We start from the raw sequence: 16,605 nt of genomic DNA, 5'->3' as shown, positions 1-16,605 counted from the left end.
TTGTGAACCAATTGAGAGAGAAGTCATATTTTAAGCATATATTATTTTAAGCATATATTATTGGGTCTTTAAATTAAATTGGATTGGGTGAGCCATGATCCCCACGGACCCCACCACCTACTAACTCTTGGCTTTTACATCAATCAAAGCCTTGGGTTTGTTCTTTTCGACCAAAAAATAAAAATCAATCAAAGCCGGGTCAAGTCTTCGGGTGAGCCCCACCACCCACCAGCTCCTCACTCCACAGTGCACCAAGGAGAATCCAAGGAGGTCCAATATTACCTCTCAGTGCATTTTATTATTTATTACTTCTCTCTCTCTCTCTCCCTCCCTCCCCTGTATGTGTGTGTGCTTGCCTTGCCTAGCTACCCACACTAATTTCTCTATCTCATAAATATTTAGAAATCTTTTATTTCTTTCGATCCATCTGCAAGCAATGGGCAACATCTTTTCAGTCTCATGTTCAGGCGATGGCATTGTTTCTCGCTGCTGGGATTCCATTAAGCGACGAGCAGAATATGTTCATAAGCTCCAAGAAAACCATGAAGCTCTGCAAACTTCTCTGCGAGAATTAACAGCTATAAAGAATGGTGTGAAGAGAAGGGTTGAGGTCGAGGAGCAGCAGCCATTCATGAAGCGGTCAGAGCATGTAGAGTGGTGGATTTCAAGTGTGGAAAGTACAGAGGCTCAAGTCAATCAAGTTGTAACCGATGGCAGCCAAGAAATTGGGAAATTATGTTGTGGAGGTTACTGTTCAACAAACTACGTGTCCAGCTACAAGTATGGAAAACACGTGGCCAAGAAGTTGCTGGAAGTCGCTGATTTAAAGAAACAGAGCAAGGAAGATTTTGCAGAGGTCACAGAAAGAGTAGCTGCACCTGTAGTCAATCAAGTAGCTGTTGAGCCTACTGTGGGCATGGAATCCATGCTTGAAAAGGTTTGGAGACTCATTGAAGATGATCAAGTGGGAAAAATTGGCTTACATGGAATGGGAGGGGTGGGCAAGACCGCTCTCCTAACCCAAATCAAAAACAAGTTGGCCCAAACTCCTCATGATTTTAAGATTGTGATCTGGATAGTGGTCTCAAAGGACCTCCAATATGAAGGGATTCAGGATAATATTGGTGAAAAGATTGGGTTTTCGGATGACGCATGGAAGCAAAAAAAGCAGGATGAAAAGGCTGAAGACATCTGCAAGATCTTGAGTGAAAAGAAGTTTTTGTTATTTTTGGATGACATATGGGAGCCGGTTGAAATTACCAAACTAGGGGTTCCTTTTCCTGGTGAAGGAAACAAGTCCAAGGTAATCTTCACAACTCGATTAGAAGAAGTATGTGCTAGTATGAGGGCTCATAAGATTGTAGTGGATCCTTTGCGATGGGACAAAGCATGGGAATTGTTTCAAAAGAATGTTGGCACAGAAACACTTCGTCTTCATCCAGAAATCCCCAAACTTGCTGAAATAGTGGCAAAAAAGTGTGACGGTTTGCCACTTGCACTAATTACAATGGGTAAGGCCATGGCTAGCAAGAAGACCCCTGAAGAATGGAAATATGCAATTGATGTTTTGAAGAATTCTGTCTGGAAGTTTACAGGTATGGAAAAGGTGCTGCACCTATTAGAGTATAGTTATAATAATCTACCAAGCGAGAAAGTTAAATCCTGCTTCTTATACTGTGCTTTATTTCCAGAAGATTCTCGCATAAATAAAGTTCAATTGTTATATTGTTGGATGTGTGAGGGAATACTTGAGAAATATGGTAATGTAGACAAAGCGAAATATGAGAGTTATGATATCATAGGCACTCTTCTCAATGCATGTTTGTTGGAACCATATGGTGAAATTTGGGTAAAAATGCATGATGTGATTCGCGAGATGGCATTGTGGCTGTCTCGTGATCCAGAGAAAACAAACAAGAATTTCCTTGTGGAATCAGGTGCCAATTTGAGTGAAGTACCGAATGTTGAAGAATGGAAAGGCGTAGAAAGGGTGTCATTAATGAACAATCATATTGAAAATTTAGTTGAAAGACCAGAATCTCCCAATTTGCTGACCTTGTTTCTTCAAGGAAATAAATTGAAGAAGATTGGCGAAACCTTCTTTGATTCTATGCGTTCTCTTCAAGTTATGGGTTTGTCTTACAATTGGCAATTAACCCAACTACCATCCGGAGTTTCAAAACTTGCTTTTTTACGACATTTGAATTTGTCACGAACTGGTATAAGAGAGTTGCCGATGGAGTTAAAGGCCTTGGTAAGGCTAAAATACTTGAACTTGGACTTGACGCAGGAGCTTAACTTTGTTCCACCGCATATAATATCAAGCTTTTCCATGCTAGAAGTTTTGAAAATGCAGGGGTGTGGTGATGATGACAAATGTCCTTTTGACAGTGAAAAGGCAATGTTGGATGAATTGCAGTGTTTGAAACACCTAGAGGTCTTGACTTTGACCATAAGAAGTACCTCTTGTTTCCAACAGTTATTTAGCTACAAGAACTTAGTGACCTGCACTCGAAAGCTCAGCCTCAAACTTTCCGACAATACGAGGTTTCTTGATATATCATCATCTCTGGCCAATCTTGATTACCTTGTAATTGAAGAGTGTACTGATTTGGAAGAATTGAAGGTTAATTGGGAAGCACGAGGTCCTAATGATCCTCGCGAATCGATGACGATAAACCAAAGTTGCTTCATTGGCCTTCAAACAGTAAATCTACGTAGATGCCGAAAAATGAAGGATCTGACATGGCTCATTTTTGCTCCAAATCTCATCACATTAGTTGTAGACGGATGCTCTGAAATGGAAAAAATAATGAGTTTGGAAAGATTGGGTGGAGTGGCAAATGAGGTAAAAGCATTGAACCCATTTGCAAAACTTATAAGCTTGAAGTTGATCGGTCTACCAAAGTTGCAGAGCATATATGAAGGTGCCTTACCCTTTCCAGATCTGAAGGAAGTCTACATACGCGATTGTCGAGCACTGAAGAAGTTGCCACTGGACTCAATGAGTGCCCAAGGATGCAATCTCATCATCGAAGGACAGGAATGGTGGTGGACTGGGTTAGAGTGGGACGACCAAGATGCTCCAAATGTTTTCCTTCCCACCTTCAAACCTCTTCGCAAGTAATTGGCAAAGGCAGGCAGCTGAGCCGGTGGATCTCACTTGCAGTTGCAGAGTTGCAGGTAGCCACTTAATTGTCTGAATTGGGTCATGGGAGTGTGTAGTGTGTAGATTCTATGATAGGACCCAATAAATTATGTGTAGATTAAATAACACTCTTTCAATATCAGTTTTTTTCTTGGTTGGCATTCCCTTTTAATCAAGCAAACAAACTTGTCATCAAAATTGCATTGCATTCGTCCAATAATTAAATAAGAAACATTTAATGAGATTTGCAGCTTTTTAGAGATTTCAATATTTCATGAGCAAGAAACATTTTATAAAATTTGCAGCTTTTATTGTCCGTATATACCACTTTAATACTTTATGGTTCCTTTCTAATTCATTTTATTGTTTCACCTGGAATAGTTTGTAATGCACTACTTGTTTCTGCATTGTTGTTTTTGTACTCTTTTAACTCCACAAAGGAGTGAGAAACAATAACAAGCTAGTGTTTCAACAGGATACAAGAGCTCTTTTCCAGTGGCGAATTATAAATATGGAATTCTGGTCAAAGAATATTTGATGAACCTATTTGGCAGAAGCCCTAACAGGAGGCAAATATGTTAACTATTTGGAACAAGTAAACGTGCAACATGATCAAGTGCCTGACCCTGTGAAACATGCTGCTCATTTTATAATGTGAGCCGGATTTATTATCCTAAAATGGTGGATCTTTTTAGCACTAAACTCATTAGGCAGATAATTTTATCATGGCAAGCTTCAAAATGGACTAATCAATCTAACAGATCAGCAAAATTAACAGATCAGCCATGAATGGCAAAATGGTATACTTAGGCATCAAAATGCACAACTAGTCAATAACAAAGTTGTTGGAAAATGTGATACATATCACAGGCTGACCAATTCCCCAGAGAAAAAGAAATTCTATCATATGAATTTGATCCTAATATTTCCTTCCAAGCTTACAAAATTAGATCTGATCAGATGACAGATTTACACAAAAGTGAATTTTAACTTGTTAGGAATTTACACAATCCTTCAAGTGTGGGTAGAACCCTGTATGCTGTCCAATTTTGGGGCACCCTTCTCTGACTCTACTGTAATCACAAAAAGAACAATTTTCTCCTGCAGAAACATTACTAATAAATTTAGTATGTTAGTGTAAAACTTGTAGATGAAAAAGGTAGGATGGTCTATGATAAAGAGCCAACACTAATGATTTTTCCTCCAAGGATGTAAGCTTACCCAATGTATCGATGAAATACAATGTTAGCTAATTAAAAATTGACTTTAGCTGTCTCCTTAGCGACTCTATCTCCTCCATTTGTTCCTGAAGAGAAGGGGGCTCCAAAGGGGAGAAAAAAGTTAGAACATTCAACAAAAAAGAGAAAATTCTTCCTTATATTTGTGAGGCACACACATTTAAACTGGGAATTCCTCAAGTAGAAAACATCAAAAACACATTAAGGGCCCTTTGTCACAACTATGAATTTCCTAAAATCACTGCAGGCGGGTTTAAAAGAGTTAAAAGTTTTTCTTAATTGGCTGCAGAGTACATTAAAAAGTGCGTTTTTTTTTTTTTTGCATACCAAAAGTTTGACTATTGGCCTCTTAGTAAGTTAGAAGAAACTAACTAATTTATAGATTGTAATATGGTACTTGAAAATAGAACTTATGACATGTTGTAGACATCTAAAAGAGTATTCATAAGCATTTTCAGAGATACGTAATGTCAACAAACCTTCAGGCTGAAAAAAAAAAAAAAAAAAATTATGCCAACAAAACCTACATATCAATTCAAATGTTTTAAATAATAAAATCTCTGGTAAAAGGTTGGTGTGCAGTGCATGTGTCCTGAAACTGTTATATACATTGATATAACATACATTGCTTATGAAAATCGAAAGCACCTTATGTAATGCCTTCTGCCATAAATCTGACCTTTCCTGTAGTAAACACCATTCCATGGCCATATCATACTCAATTGTGTTGGGCTGAGAACAGTGGGCTGTTGATACTGCCTTTCTCTACAAAAGGAACAAATAGGAAAATATTATGTATATGAAAATGTATATGCAAAAGAGGGGACCTGAACCCAAAAGCAAGAACAAAGCACTCAGCAATGTGAGTCACCATCTCTTCACGTTGGCTTTGAAGCCTGATTTTGTCAATGGTCAGATGTCCAACAAATCTGGCTGTTTTGTCAGGCTCTTTAAGAGTCCTTCTCATACCAATCACAGGTCTGCAAATGCAAAGTCAGATATAAATGTGTAAGATCAACTTGAGTGGAGTTCAATTATTCTCATAACTTGTACCAAGTTAATGGTGGCCTTTGTAACTAATTTAAGAAATTGAGCTCTGAGTCAATAGAAAGTAAAAAGACTATCTTAGACTTTTACAATTAATTGTTCGAAATAATAGAGGTATATTTCTCCACTGACATACAAAGGCATCATAGTGGTAACTCACATCTGACACCACAAAAAACATGACAAGCATCCAGCCAATTTAAATCATAACAATGAGTGCATTGAAGAAAATTCAACAAGGAAAAAATAAACAGCAAAAGAAAGAGGAAAAGAGATATTATCAAATGATAAACAAGTAGAATGCTAGTCATTCTTATCCAAAATATGGATTTAAGATTTATCATTTTCACACAATAACTAACTTATTAAAATTCACAATATAATTATGTGTGGAATCTTGAACACTCCAACAGAAAAGAAATAAACGAACATGCTCCATCTATGGAATGAAGAAATAAAAAGGATACCTCCCATCTGCCAGAATCAGGCATCTCCTATTTAACTCAGATATGGCAGACTCAGCAGCAATCTTTGATGTGAATATGACAAAAGCCTTGCCTGTAAGGCCATGAAAGAATAAATGTAATCAGTCAGTTTCAGGTTTAAAAGCATTAATAATCAACCACCAAACAAAACATGAAATCATTAGAAAAATCAGTATATAGCCACAACAAGCTGCTGTACCATAGTATGGATTAGAAAAAGTACTGCATTGTATCATTTTTGCCTCAACCTTTTCTTGGAGTGCACGCCAAACTAGATCCTGAGGAGAAAAAGGGATGTAGATTAAACATAATGTCTAACACTAGGCCATACCACATTGGCCCTAATACTCCAGTTTGTTACTTCATCCAGTATTAGTCATTTCTCATCCAGTTTGGTGGCTAGGGAACCTTTAATAGGAGAGTTTTTCTTTTAAGAGAAAATAAGATGATACATTGCATCGTACACTAGACTGGCTTTTTATATACATATGAGTTTCAATGAATTTCTTTGACTATCTAATAAGCATACAATATTAGATGCATCAAGGAATACTACCTCTACTTCTGATGATGCATAGGATGGATCCAAATTGTCTAGTAAGACCAAAGTGCCAGCATCTTGAGCTCTCTGCAGTCTTTGCTTCCAAGGCTTCAAAATTTGACAAGGAAATAAATCTGGTTAAGACTTTACAATGTAATCAATAGCCAACCATTGATTTGTATGAACAATCAAACAACAAATGGTAATGTCTACAAAAAAAATATCGGGGAATAGAAACTCACAAGTGGCTTGAACCAATTTCTTCTTTCCTCCTGGATTTAAGAAAACTAGAGAAATTAGTATATTAACCAAATTCATTATCAAAACTTGCGAACAGGTTGTGTGAATGTGTTTGGAGTCGTCTAGCATATTATTGCATTTCCGTAGAATATCCAAACTTGGGACATAAAATAAGGTTCCGGATTGAACTAATAAAATTTGCTAGTTTACAATTATTCCCAAAGGTTTGCTATTAACTTTAACTCCCCTATCCCCTGCATGTTGAGTAGCTGCATTTCCAGCAGTTTTGCTTGTCTTCTGTTCAGAACATTCCCCCATAGTGGAAGCTACACCAGGTAGAACAATTATCCTCTTATGAGGATGGGTATCTGATGTACGCATATATGGTTTGGGCCTTAATGTGTCATTTGAATTCTCACCAATACGAACTACTGCTTTCTCGGATTCTGCACATGTGCCAGAAACAATCTTATTTTCATCTAATCAGTTGAATTCAGAAGTAAAATGCACAGTTGGCATTCTGAGAAATCACCTTTCATTACAGGGCTTACTCTGCTGCTGGACTTGTCATTTTTAACTGGAGAGGCCACCACTTTGTCCAATCCTAACTTGGACGACACATTTGATGGTCCATCTTGGTCTCTCAAATTTGTCTGTAACTTGGAAGCTACACCAGGTAGAACTATCACCTTCTTATGTTGATGGGTGTCTGATGCCCGCATATATGGTTTGCGCCTTAATGCCTCATTTGAATTCTCACCAATACGAACAACTGCTTTCTCGGATTCTGCACATAAGCCAAAAACAATCTTATTTTCATCTAATCAGTTGAATTCAGAAGTAAAATGCACAGCTGGCATTCTCAGAAATCACCTTTCACTACAGGGCTTACTCTGCTGCTGGACTTGTCATTTTTAACTGGAGAGGCCACCACTTTGTCCAATCCTAACTTGGACAACACATTTGATGGTCCAGCTTGGTCTCTCAAATTTGTCTGGAACTTGGGAGTCCTGATGAGCTTTTGACTTTTTCCCGCATTAAAAAAGCACTCCACTGCATTGCATTCAAAATATTTGAAGACCATGATAGATATTAAAGTCCACTAAGAAAAAAGTATACAAGGGAAGTTATAATGATTTTGACACATGAATGTATGGTAAATAAATATTGCTGTAAATAGTGCACTCATAATTTTAAAATTAAAAAAAAAACCTCAGTTTGTTTTTTGAAGAATTTGGCTTTGAAATCAAACAGCTGTTAAATGCATTTCAGGTCATTGTTGAACCCCTTCAGTTATCACTATATGGTCCCCAAGTACCATGAATGACATGTAGCCCCAGTTTTGAGCAGGATCTCTCACATCAGTTTGCTTTAAGTGATCACATCTGTTAGGGGTATTTGATTGTTTCTTGGAAAGGAGGTAGCAGCCCTTCAGAGTTGAGGCTAAGACTTAAAACCACTCACTTGTTATATCTCGCTGAAATAGCATGCTCATTTGTTATCAGCTACTACAAATCCACCAGAAAGATGTAAATGCATGCTAACATGCCTCCTAGAAGTGTCAGTGGGTATCTTTCAACTGCTACCTAATCTGGCAACAAGGTACTCAGTTTTACTGATCATTGCCTTTTGAGAACATGGCTTTGAGAGTGACAATAGCATCATCATATAGATATTAACATAAACATATTTCATTATTTGTCATAAACAAACGAAATCTAGCTGCTCAAAGTTTTTTATTCTACATGAAGCCATGATTAGTTACTATAGAAGTGTTCTACTTCAAACAATTAGACAGAACTGCTACAGCCTACAGCCCAATACTTGATAGAAAGTAATCACAAAAATGAGTGACAAATTCTCAATTCTTAGATAACAGAATCAATCAATCAAATGTGAATCTGATTAACAATTTAACATCCTATATTTGTTTAAAAGGTTTATACCAGAAAGCACCCTAAATAAATTCCAGATGTAGATGACTGACCTTTAATTCCACCTATTTCATTTGGATAGTTCTCTAATATTGTACGCGTTCCTACATCAAAAGTACGACAGAAAATGTAACTAGCCATTCTCAACTCTTCTTCAGAGGGCTGAGGATTCCTTTTGTCCTTTGATGCGCAGACAACATTGCATTTTCCTTGAATTGATTCCTGAAATTAGTATTCAAACTTGCCATGTAATTAGATGTCGATATAACCATGTGGACACCTTTGTTAACGATCTGTAGACTTTACAAGTTTGGCGTCCAAATAGAATCAAATGAAAGAAGAAAAAGGCATTACATTGATCTAAAGGAAATAGGCTCATTAATGTTATGGAAATGTAAAGACTTTCATGGCAATGTAAAGGGAAAGACGCTGAGAAGACATCTAATAATATATTGGCCACATTGCCATAAAAAGTATATATGCAGTTAAAAGTAGATACGAGTAGAATCTAGGTTAACATCCTCAAGCAAAAACACAGATTACATTCAAATCAAAGCTACCCGAAAACCTAGAATAATAACACTAAAAGGATTAAGGAATATCTCTAAATATCTCTAAAATGTATAGACAAAGGTGCCCAGAGAGATGCTAAGAAGAAAGACTCCTTTGTCCCTTTTAATTTAACAATGATTATACCATGCATAGCACTCTACTTAAATGAGGTATGAAAACAAAAAGTGGACATGATTATAAAATGTCTCTAATAAATCTAATTTACCAGAGAATTGATATTGGAGAGGCCTACACCCTCACCAGAAGCTAAAAATATCTCGTTCCAGCGTGGTTCACAATCACCCAAAAAGTTACGTATTTCAGCAGGACGAAAAAACCACACGAGCTTTATCTTCTTTCTATGGTCCTCTGTGTCATATATTTTCACAAGCTTACCAATATCAGTCTCGAATTCACCAGTGCGATAAACATGTACACAATCATAAAGGGAGTATTTCACGCCTTCATAAGTGAATGACTCATAGAACTGGACACCTTTCTTTCTCCCAGCTCCACCTTTCTTGCCCCACCTAAATTCAACATCATCTTCCATATCTGTCTCTTCAGGATGCGCCATGGCTTATCTATCTTCAAACTCAACCATTGTTTCTTAGCCCATCCAATAGTTTTCGAGAACCTAAAACAGTAAATTACCTTATAATACATGAACCATAAAAATAAACAAATAAACAAATAAAAAATAAAACTCAAACCAGAGATGCAAAACAAATTATGCAATATATTGTAAGCTGTAGTCAGGAAACAAAATTGATCATAGCTCAGCAGGCAACCAAATTCCATATAATATCTAAAGAATATGGGATCTTAGGGCTTAAGCTGAAATTTATATATTAGTAGTTCCTGGTGTTTTCCTCCTCTGATCAACCTCAAAGTACCTAGTCGAGTACAAGAGAATCCAGTAGCATTAAAAAACCAAAGATGTACACAAGACTTAATGTGCTATAGAGTCAATTGATACAGTGATGCATAAGAAGCTGTTTAAAGAAGAGGGAAGTAAGAAAAAGGTTTACACTGTTTTTTCTTCTGGTTAGAACAATCAGGCAGAGCAATAAGTCCAGATTTGTCTCTGAATATTCTAGACCATCATTAGAGCCCTGGAGCCTCAAAAACGTCACACTAAAAAAAAGAAAAGAAAAGGCATTCCCCTGTAGACACCTACAGGGCAAGATATGTTGCACATTTGCTAGCTGCAATAAACCCTTTTACAAAGTTTTGACCCAAAGATCTAAAGGAAACTCCAAAAACACTAATATAATTTTAAGAAGGTATAAAATTTTGGATCTCCTGTGTTCCATAACTCTGTAATTCTTTTTTTGGTTGAAATGGGACCAGAGCCCCAACATGAAAGACAAAACCTCTCTTTTAGATTACTCTTCAGTGCAAGAGTTTCTAAGCTTTCTTTTTGCACCATTATGTTAACTAAAACAATTCAATCTAAACCTTCTTTAATTATAAAGTACAACTTTTTCTGCATTGTTTATACTCTGAAAGAACCCACATAAATTATATCCAGCTCTATGGTCCTCTACTATCTCCAAAACTTCCTAACATTCCTGCAAAGCATGATTTCATCAGGTTCTATTTCCATCAGGTACCTATCAGGGTGTGCAGCTGGACACAAGTATGCACGCTAAAATAATGCTTCAGCACTTCAACCTGAGATGCCATGACAAACCTTATAATAAAGGTAACAGATTTTCGAAGGAGCGTAAATGACATAAAGGGCATCAATATTTCAAACTAAGCCACAGACATTGATAAATATATATTATTTTCCAAATTTGAGCTAAGAAATTCCTAAATTCTAAAAACAACACTTTCTATCAGCTGTGACATTTATCAAACATGAGGAAAACTACGAATATATTTGCTGGGTATTAATCCTAACAACCAAAAAACATTGCAAGAACATGAGGGGACCATGTAATACGCCTAACATGATGCCCCTTCACTGTGAGTTGAAACAAACCAGACTCTACGCGCATTACCATTTAGGGCACATTTTAGAGCGCAACAACTGGCAGAGCAAAACTCATAACCCCTATTGTAACAAAAAACAAAAACCATAACCATTGTTACGCAGTAGACTGTGAATATCTGAAAACAGAGCCTCCATCTTGTAATCTGAACCCAACACCAAAAAGAATGGCAAAAACATAAGGGGCCATGTATAAGCCAAACATGACGACCCACTCTTTCACTGTGAGTTCAAGCAAACAATCATAACCCCATTGTAACCAAACAAAGAAACAAAAACCCAATACCAAAAACAAAACAAGAACAAAAAATAAAAGCCATATCCCTTATTAGGCAAAAGAACGTGAAAATCTGGAAACAGTGCCTCCTCTTGCACTCAAGCGAATCACTAATGCACACTTAAGTTGCAGAAAACTTTGCAATCTTATACAAAGCATAATGTATATAAACGAACCGGCGGTCCGGCACACAAAAAAAAAATAGAAAAAGAAAATCAGAGAAAAGCTGGGAAAAGAAGAAGAAACAAAACGAACACATTGGGTGCTTTGGAAAGGCAGTCAAAAAGAAAGTTGAAAACCCATGACCCACAAACAAATGTTGAGCTCAAAATGAAGAAAAAATTTGGAACGGAGGTTTAGTGAGATATATATACCTCAACGTCGATGATGAACGAAACGACAGAGAAGCCCCATTTGAGATTTTGGAGTCCAGAAGAAAGTGTTTCAATGGAAAGCGTGTGGTGCGAGTGAGAAGAGAGAGAGAGAGAGGTGTAGACGGTCAAGGTGGTGTACTGGTGTGTGAGGTTTTGATACACAGAGCGAAATTAAAGCAAGCACAAAAATGGAAAGTGTGCTAAAGTGCGCCGGGTTCGTACTGTTTCTCCACAATCCTTACGTGGATTCTGAATTGACGCGGGTCGTGAGGTGAGGCGCGACGCCTTTGAGGGGAAGGCAGGACAGGACGTTGAATTCTCACGCGCGTCTCATTTGTAGTGATATTCACGTGCTTGTCTTATTTGAGAGGAGAAGCGTTGGGTTTCCGGAGGATTTTCGCACGCACCAGGAGTGCGAAGATCGGTGGATTTCATAATAGGGGTTTATTTATCTACGTGAAGGTAGTACGGGTTTACGGATGCAGACGATTTTCTACGCGCCATCTTTTTGAATTTTAAGTCACGCGACTGTCTGTTCTTTCATGGAATTGTATCTGATTTATTCGAAATGTGTGAAATATTTCAGAGTCGTACCACATATATGTGCAAATTAAAATGATAATGTTTGCCAATAATAATTCAAAGAAATTATATATGTGTTTTTCGATTTTTCCCAATCAAGAAAAGATGTATATGAGTTATAATAACTTTAAATAAAGATTTTAGAGCGCAACAACTGACAGTAAAATTTATAATCCCTATTGTAACAAAAAAACAAAAATTATAACCATTGTTAAGCAGTAAACTATGAATATCTGAAAACAGAGCCTCCATCTTGTAATCTTAACCCAACACCAAAAAGAGTAGCAAAAAAATAAGAGATGATGTAATAAGCTAAACATGACGCCGAACTCTTTCACTGTGAGTTCAAGCAAACAATCATAACTCCTATTGTAACCAAACATAGAAACAAAAATCCAATATAAAAAACAAAAGAAGAACAAAAAATAAAAGCCATATCCGCTATTAGGCAAAAAAATATGAAAATTTGACCTGTAAGATTTTTGAGTTGTTGGATTAATCAGTTTAAAATATAACTTAAATTGAGTGGTATGTGATTTAATTATTGACATGAAGTCAATAAAGTTTGAATTAAATTAGCATTAACCTGCATGACAAAGGCCCCGTTTGGGATTGCGGTGGAATACCTAAAAACTGCTGTGGATGACAATTCTCAATCACCTACAACAGTTTTGGTGTTTGGTAAAAAAATTAAAAACTGCTTTTTCTCACAATTCTCAACTCCCCACAACAAAAACAGAAAGCAGGTTTCTAGGTGCTTTTGAAAGCTGCAGTGAATCACAGCAACAATGAATATTTTATTTTACCCATAATATCCTCATTGATTTCTATATTTTTAATTTGTTTATTTTAAATTAAAAAATATGTTCATTGTTAGTTATATTTTATATTGTGATAATTAATTATGATATTTTATTTGCACGATTAAAATTATAATATACCTAAAAAAATAATAGACATAGTTATTTAATAATGTTGTTCTTAGAAAAATTAATGCTAATAAAAATTTGTAGCCAAAAATTTAAAAAACAAGTGAAACACATTTTATTTTTACCAAACAAACAAGTGAAAGACACTTTTAGCATCATGTCTATTTTAGTAATTATACACAGTCACAACACTTTTACATTAACATTTACCAAACACTTTGATACTATTTTTTGCACTCACAGCACTTTTGAAAACATATTTTACCAAACACTCAGATGCTTTACTTTACAGCTGACTTTACTTCACAGCTGTTTTACCTCACAGCTGTTTTTTCACACAGCAATACCAAACTAGCCAAAAGTGGCATGCCATCTCTAGTAGTTCTCCACCGATACATTAAGGGAAAGAATAATTTTATTTAAATTTGTATACTAAATTTGAAAGAATAATTTTATTTAAATTCGTATACTAAATTCTTGCAAAGCAACATGCCAACATTCACATTAATCAACATCTTTGCATGAGTCATTCATTGCAGATTTGAATAGTTCTGATTAGTCTTTCAACCAAGTACTTGTAGGCTCAGTGTCATAAAGTAAATTTCCTTCATTAAGTAACCCACTAAGCAAATTTTCATCCTTTAAGTAACCCATGATGCGAATTTCCTTCTTTAGCTTAATGATAGCCAAATTCAGAGGAAAGTAATTGTACTCCCTCCCATAATTGAAAGCTTGAAAGTAACATTCTGTGGTAATGTCCATCTCCATTAATAATGTATAAACCCTTAAAACACTTGATATGTCGTCTTTCCAAAAAGGACCTGTACAGCTGTATTGTTCTATGATTGAAAAGGTTTTTTGGTTCTTGAGGATGGTGGATTCGAACATGAAACTTCTGCAATATTGTAAAGATAAATACTACTTAACCACAAGCTAATTCAACCCACTCGTGCCCGTCGCAATTCATTTTCAACTGTCTTGCACAATCGCTCAAAATCCTCCCCTTCTCCCCAAAAAACAAATTATCAGTACCACTCAATGCTGTTGCCATTCATCAATTTTAAGGTTGCATTGGTTGGAAGGAACATACAACAGCTCAAGAGCCTCCTATTAGTGCTTGTGGGTGCTAGGCATAGAGAATCACAATTCAACAGACTGGTCGAACAAAACCATTCTCAAAATTCATGCATTCACGATGTGATAAAAATGTACAAATATATGCTATCTAACACCCCCTTTAGTGGGAAATAATAACAAGTACAGTTCAAACAACAATAAATAAAACTAAAATTTCCAAAAGGGGAAAAAGAAGGAATAGAGGGATATGAAAATACAAGAGAAAAGAGCTCTAAAACCCTAAAGAATGTGGGCTAGGGTAAGGCTCCAAACTAACACATCAAAAATACCAAAAAGAAGAGATGACCTTAGTCTCTTCCCTTGGGCTAAATTGCTTAACGAAAAAAACAAAACAAAACAAAAAAAATGGGAAAGAAAAGGAAAAGGAACCTACAAATGATAAAAACCCTAATTAGAAGTTAAAAAGAAGGTACACTATTGGCTTTGTGAGTCTCGTCCGATTAAGAGTCTGCTTAGGAAGGGTGATATTGCTGCAAGTAATGCCTTCGGACACTCTTCATGAGGAAGGTGACCATATCCGGATATTGCGACTAGTCTCTGCATGACACAATATACTGACTCAGATTAGATACTTTGAAAAGGTGATCGTTGTTTATCACATTCCACTAAATTATATTAATATTAATAATGAGGTTCAAGATTTTGTCAAACAATAATAGAGTGTGGGAGATTCGGCTCAGTTCAACTGGAGGGTTTTGCATATCCATACCAACAGCTTTAAATTGTTCACATTAGTTGCCTAGATTCCTTTAGTACTCCCAAAATTATAGAAGAGTGAATGCAGGAACTTACAGAATTTACAAGTTTGGAGGCCATGGCTTGAGAAGATTTAAGAGAGACAAGGGCATCCTCAGCGCCTGCGATGACCAACACTGGCATGTCTTCAACTGCCTTCAGCAATGATTCTGCATTTTTCGGAGGAAGAATTGTCTCATACGACAGTCTACCTATCTCATGGAGTGCTTCGTCCCATCCTTCTACACATAGAGGGGCCTGATTGCAAGAAAAGAACATCAAGCAAATGACAACCAAAATTTTGAGTTCACAATCACAAATCACATTTGATAAAATAAGCTCAGCATGCATCTGAAACTGTGCTGTATACTTAAACATAATCTCTCCCAAAGTTTTCCCTTTTACCCTTTTCAAGTGACTATTTTACACGATTTTCCAGGATACCTTATAAAGGCTCAAAACGTCCGTTGTTAGCTTTGTAGCATCATACCATGCTCGTTTATTCACCACTTGAGTAATTTCTGTTCGCAGCAAAGGACGAACCAAGTACTTTTTCCCAAGTGAAGTTCTTAAGAGTATCCTTGCAAAAGCAGGCACCACTTCTCTTGACAAGCTAACATTTAGCAATATTACCCTTTTAATTGTAACCTGAATTGCATAACAAAAAAAAATTAAATTTTATGAAACTTAAAATTAAAGGAGAAAAAAAAAAACATCTACAGAGATTCTGCATAGTGTAAGTATAGAAAAAGAGCAGCATCATCCTCTTTTGAATAAAGGGGTAATGACGCCATCGTTATCACTTATTCACTTCCTGTTCCATCTTCAAGCATGATTGGATGGAATGTAACATCTTCAGACATGGTGGATGACCCCAGTATTTTCACACAATGATGTGGTAATTACCCTATCTAACTCTCCCATTGGTTACATGTAGCTCGCCAGGGTGTGGAAGCCTTATCTAACTATATACCCAAAACTATATCAGCATTTTAATAATGTGAAAATATCCTGTGAACTCACAATGTCTATCAAATTTTTAGCCAATTTCATTATGTTATTGTTGGTCAAAGAAAAGGGCTTTAAGAAGGATATCAATCAAACAAAAGGAATCAGCTATGACATGGTGACGAACATATGCAAAACATTTAAACATCACAAGGGCATAATCTTAATAATGAAACTGCCAATAATTCAGTACTAATTTAGGGATATTTGTGCAAGTAACTTAATTTCACAAGTTGGAAAGCCAAGCATAAAGTGATCCAAGGCATACTCACATTGAAAGAATTCAATGATGCCTGTACTTTTTGTGCAGCCATCAAAGCCAGAAGGCCTCCATCATCATGATCAAACAAGAACCACTGAAGAAAACCCCATCTCAGAG

General features: G+C 36.4%; 3 protein-coding genes across 3 annotated transcripts; 1 reads left to right on the top strand and 2 right to left on the bottom strand.

Annotated features, from left to right (window-relative positions):
* The first annotated feature begins 349 nt into the window (after positions 1–349).
* Positions 350–3,715, top strand: LOC147287089 (putative disease resistance protein At5g63020). The gene is made up of 2 exons (XM_086241297.1): positions 350–3,183; positions 3,624–3,715. The coding sequence occupies exon 1, from the start codon at positions 437–439 to the stop codon at positions 3,125–3,127; it is 2,691 nt and encodes an 896-aa protein (XP_086097423.1). The 5' UTR covers positions 350–436; the 3' UTR covers positions 3,128–3,183; positions 3,624–3,715.
* A 350-nt stretch (positions 3,716–4,065) lies between these two features.
* Positions 4,066–9,762, bottom strand: LOC147287088 (protein ANTI-SILENCING 1-like). The gene is made up of 13 exons (XM_086240878.1): positions 9,412–9,762; positions 8,687–8,855; positions 7,573–7,752; positions 7,232–7,486; positions 6,910–7,145; positions 6,702–6,731; positions 6,475–6,567; positions 6,118–6,196; positions 5,901–5,991; positions 5,258–5,366; positions 5,035–5,151; positions 4,370–4,454; positions 4,066–4,249 (listed from the first exon to the last, which is right to left on the bottom strand). Exons 1-12 carry the CDS (start codon positions 9,760–9,762, stop codon positions 4,398–4,400), a joined length of 1,767 nt encoding a protein of 588 aa, XP_086097004.1. The 3' UTR covers positions 4,066–4,249; positions 4,370–4,397.
* A 4,837-nt stretch (positions 9,763–14,599) lies between these two features.
* LOC147287087 (uncharacterized) lies at positions 14,600–16,540 on the bottom strand. The gene is made up of 4 exons (XM_086242597.1): positions 16,499–16,540; positions 15,663–15,866; positions 15,276–15,476; positions 14,600–15,020 (listed from the first exon to the last, which is right to left on the bottom strand). The coding sequence occupies exons 1-4, from the start codon at positions 16,538–16,540 to the stop codon at positions 14,898–14,900; spliced, it is 570 nt and encodes a 189-aa protein (XP_086098723.1). The 3' UTR covers positions 14,600–14,897.
* Positions 16,541–16,605: the final 65 nt, after the last annotated feature.

This window comes from Dryas octopetala, chromosome 4 (genome assembly GCF_963921425.1).
Source record: "Dryas octopetala chromosome 4, drDryOcto1.1, whole genome shotgun sequence".
Lineage (NCBI taxonomy): Eukaryota > Viridiplantae > Streptophyta > Magnoliopsida > Rosales > Rosaceae > Dryas > Dryas octopetala.
This window is presented reverse-complemented; position numbering and strand designations above follow the sequence as displayed.

Coding starts and splice junctions, on each gene's coding strand:
- LOC147287089 (XM_086241297.1), top strand. CDS start 437: ATGGGCAACATCTTTTCAGTCTCATGTTCAGGCGATGGCATTGTTTCT.
- LOC147287088 (XM_086240878.1), bottom strand. CDS start 9,762: ATGGCGCATCCTGAAGAGACAGATATGGAAGATGATGTTGAATTTAGG. Junction 7,146..7,231: donor AGTAAGCCCTGTAATGAAAG/GTGATTTCTCAG, acceptor GCACATGTGCAG/AATCCGAGAAAGCAGTAGTT. Junction 5,152..5,257: donor AAAGCCAACGTGAAGAGATG/GTGACTCACATT, acceptor TTCCTTTTGTAG/AGAAAGGCAGTATCAACAGC.
- LOC147287087 (XM_086242597.1), bottom strand. CDS start 16,540: ATGGCTGCACAAAAAGTACAGGCATCATTGAATTCTTTCAAT. Junction 15,867..16,498: donor CATCATTGAATTCTTTCAAT/GTGAGTATGCCT, acceptor TATGCAATTCAG/GTTACAATTAAAAGGGTAAT. Junction 15,021..15,275: donor CCTCCAAACTTGTAAATTCT/GTAAGTTCCTGC, acceptor TGTGTCATGCAG/AGACTAGTCGCAATATCCGG.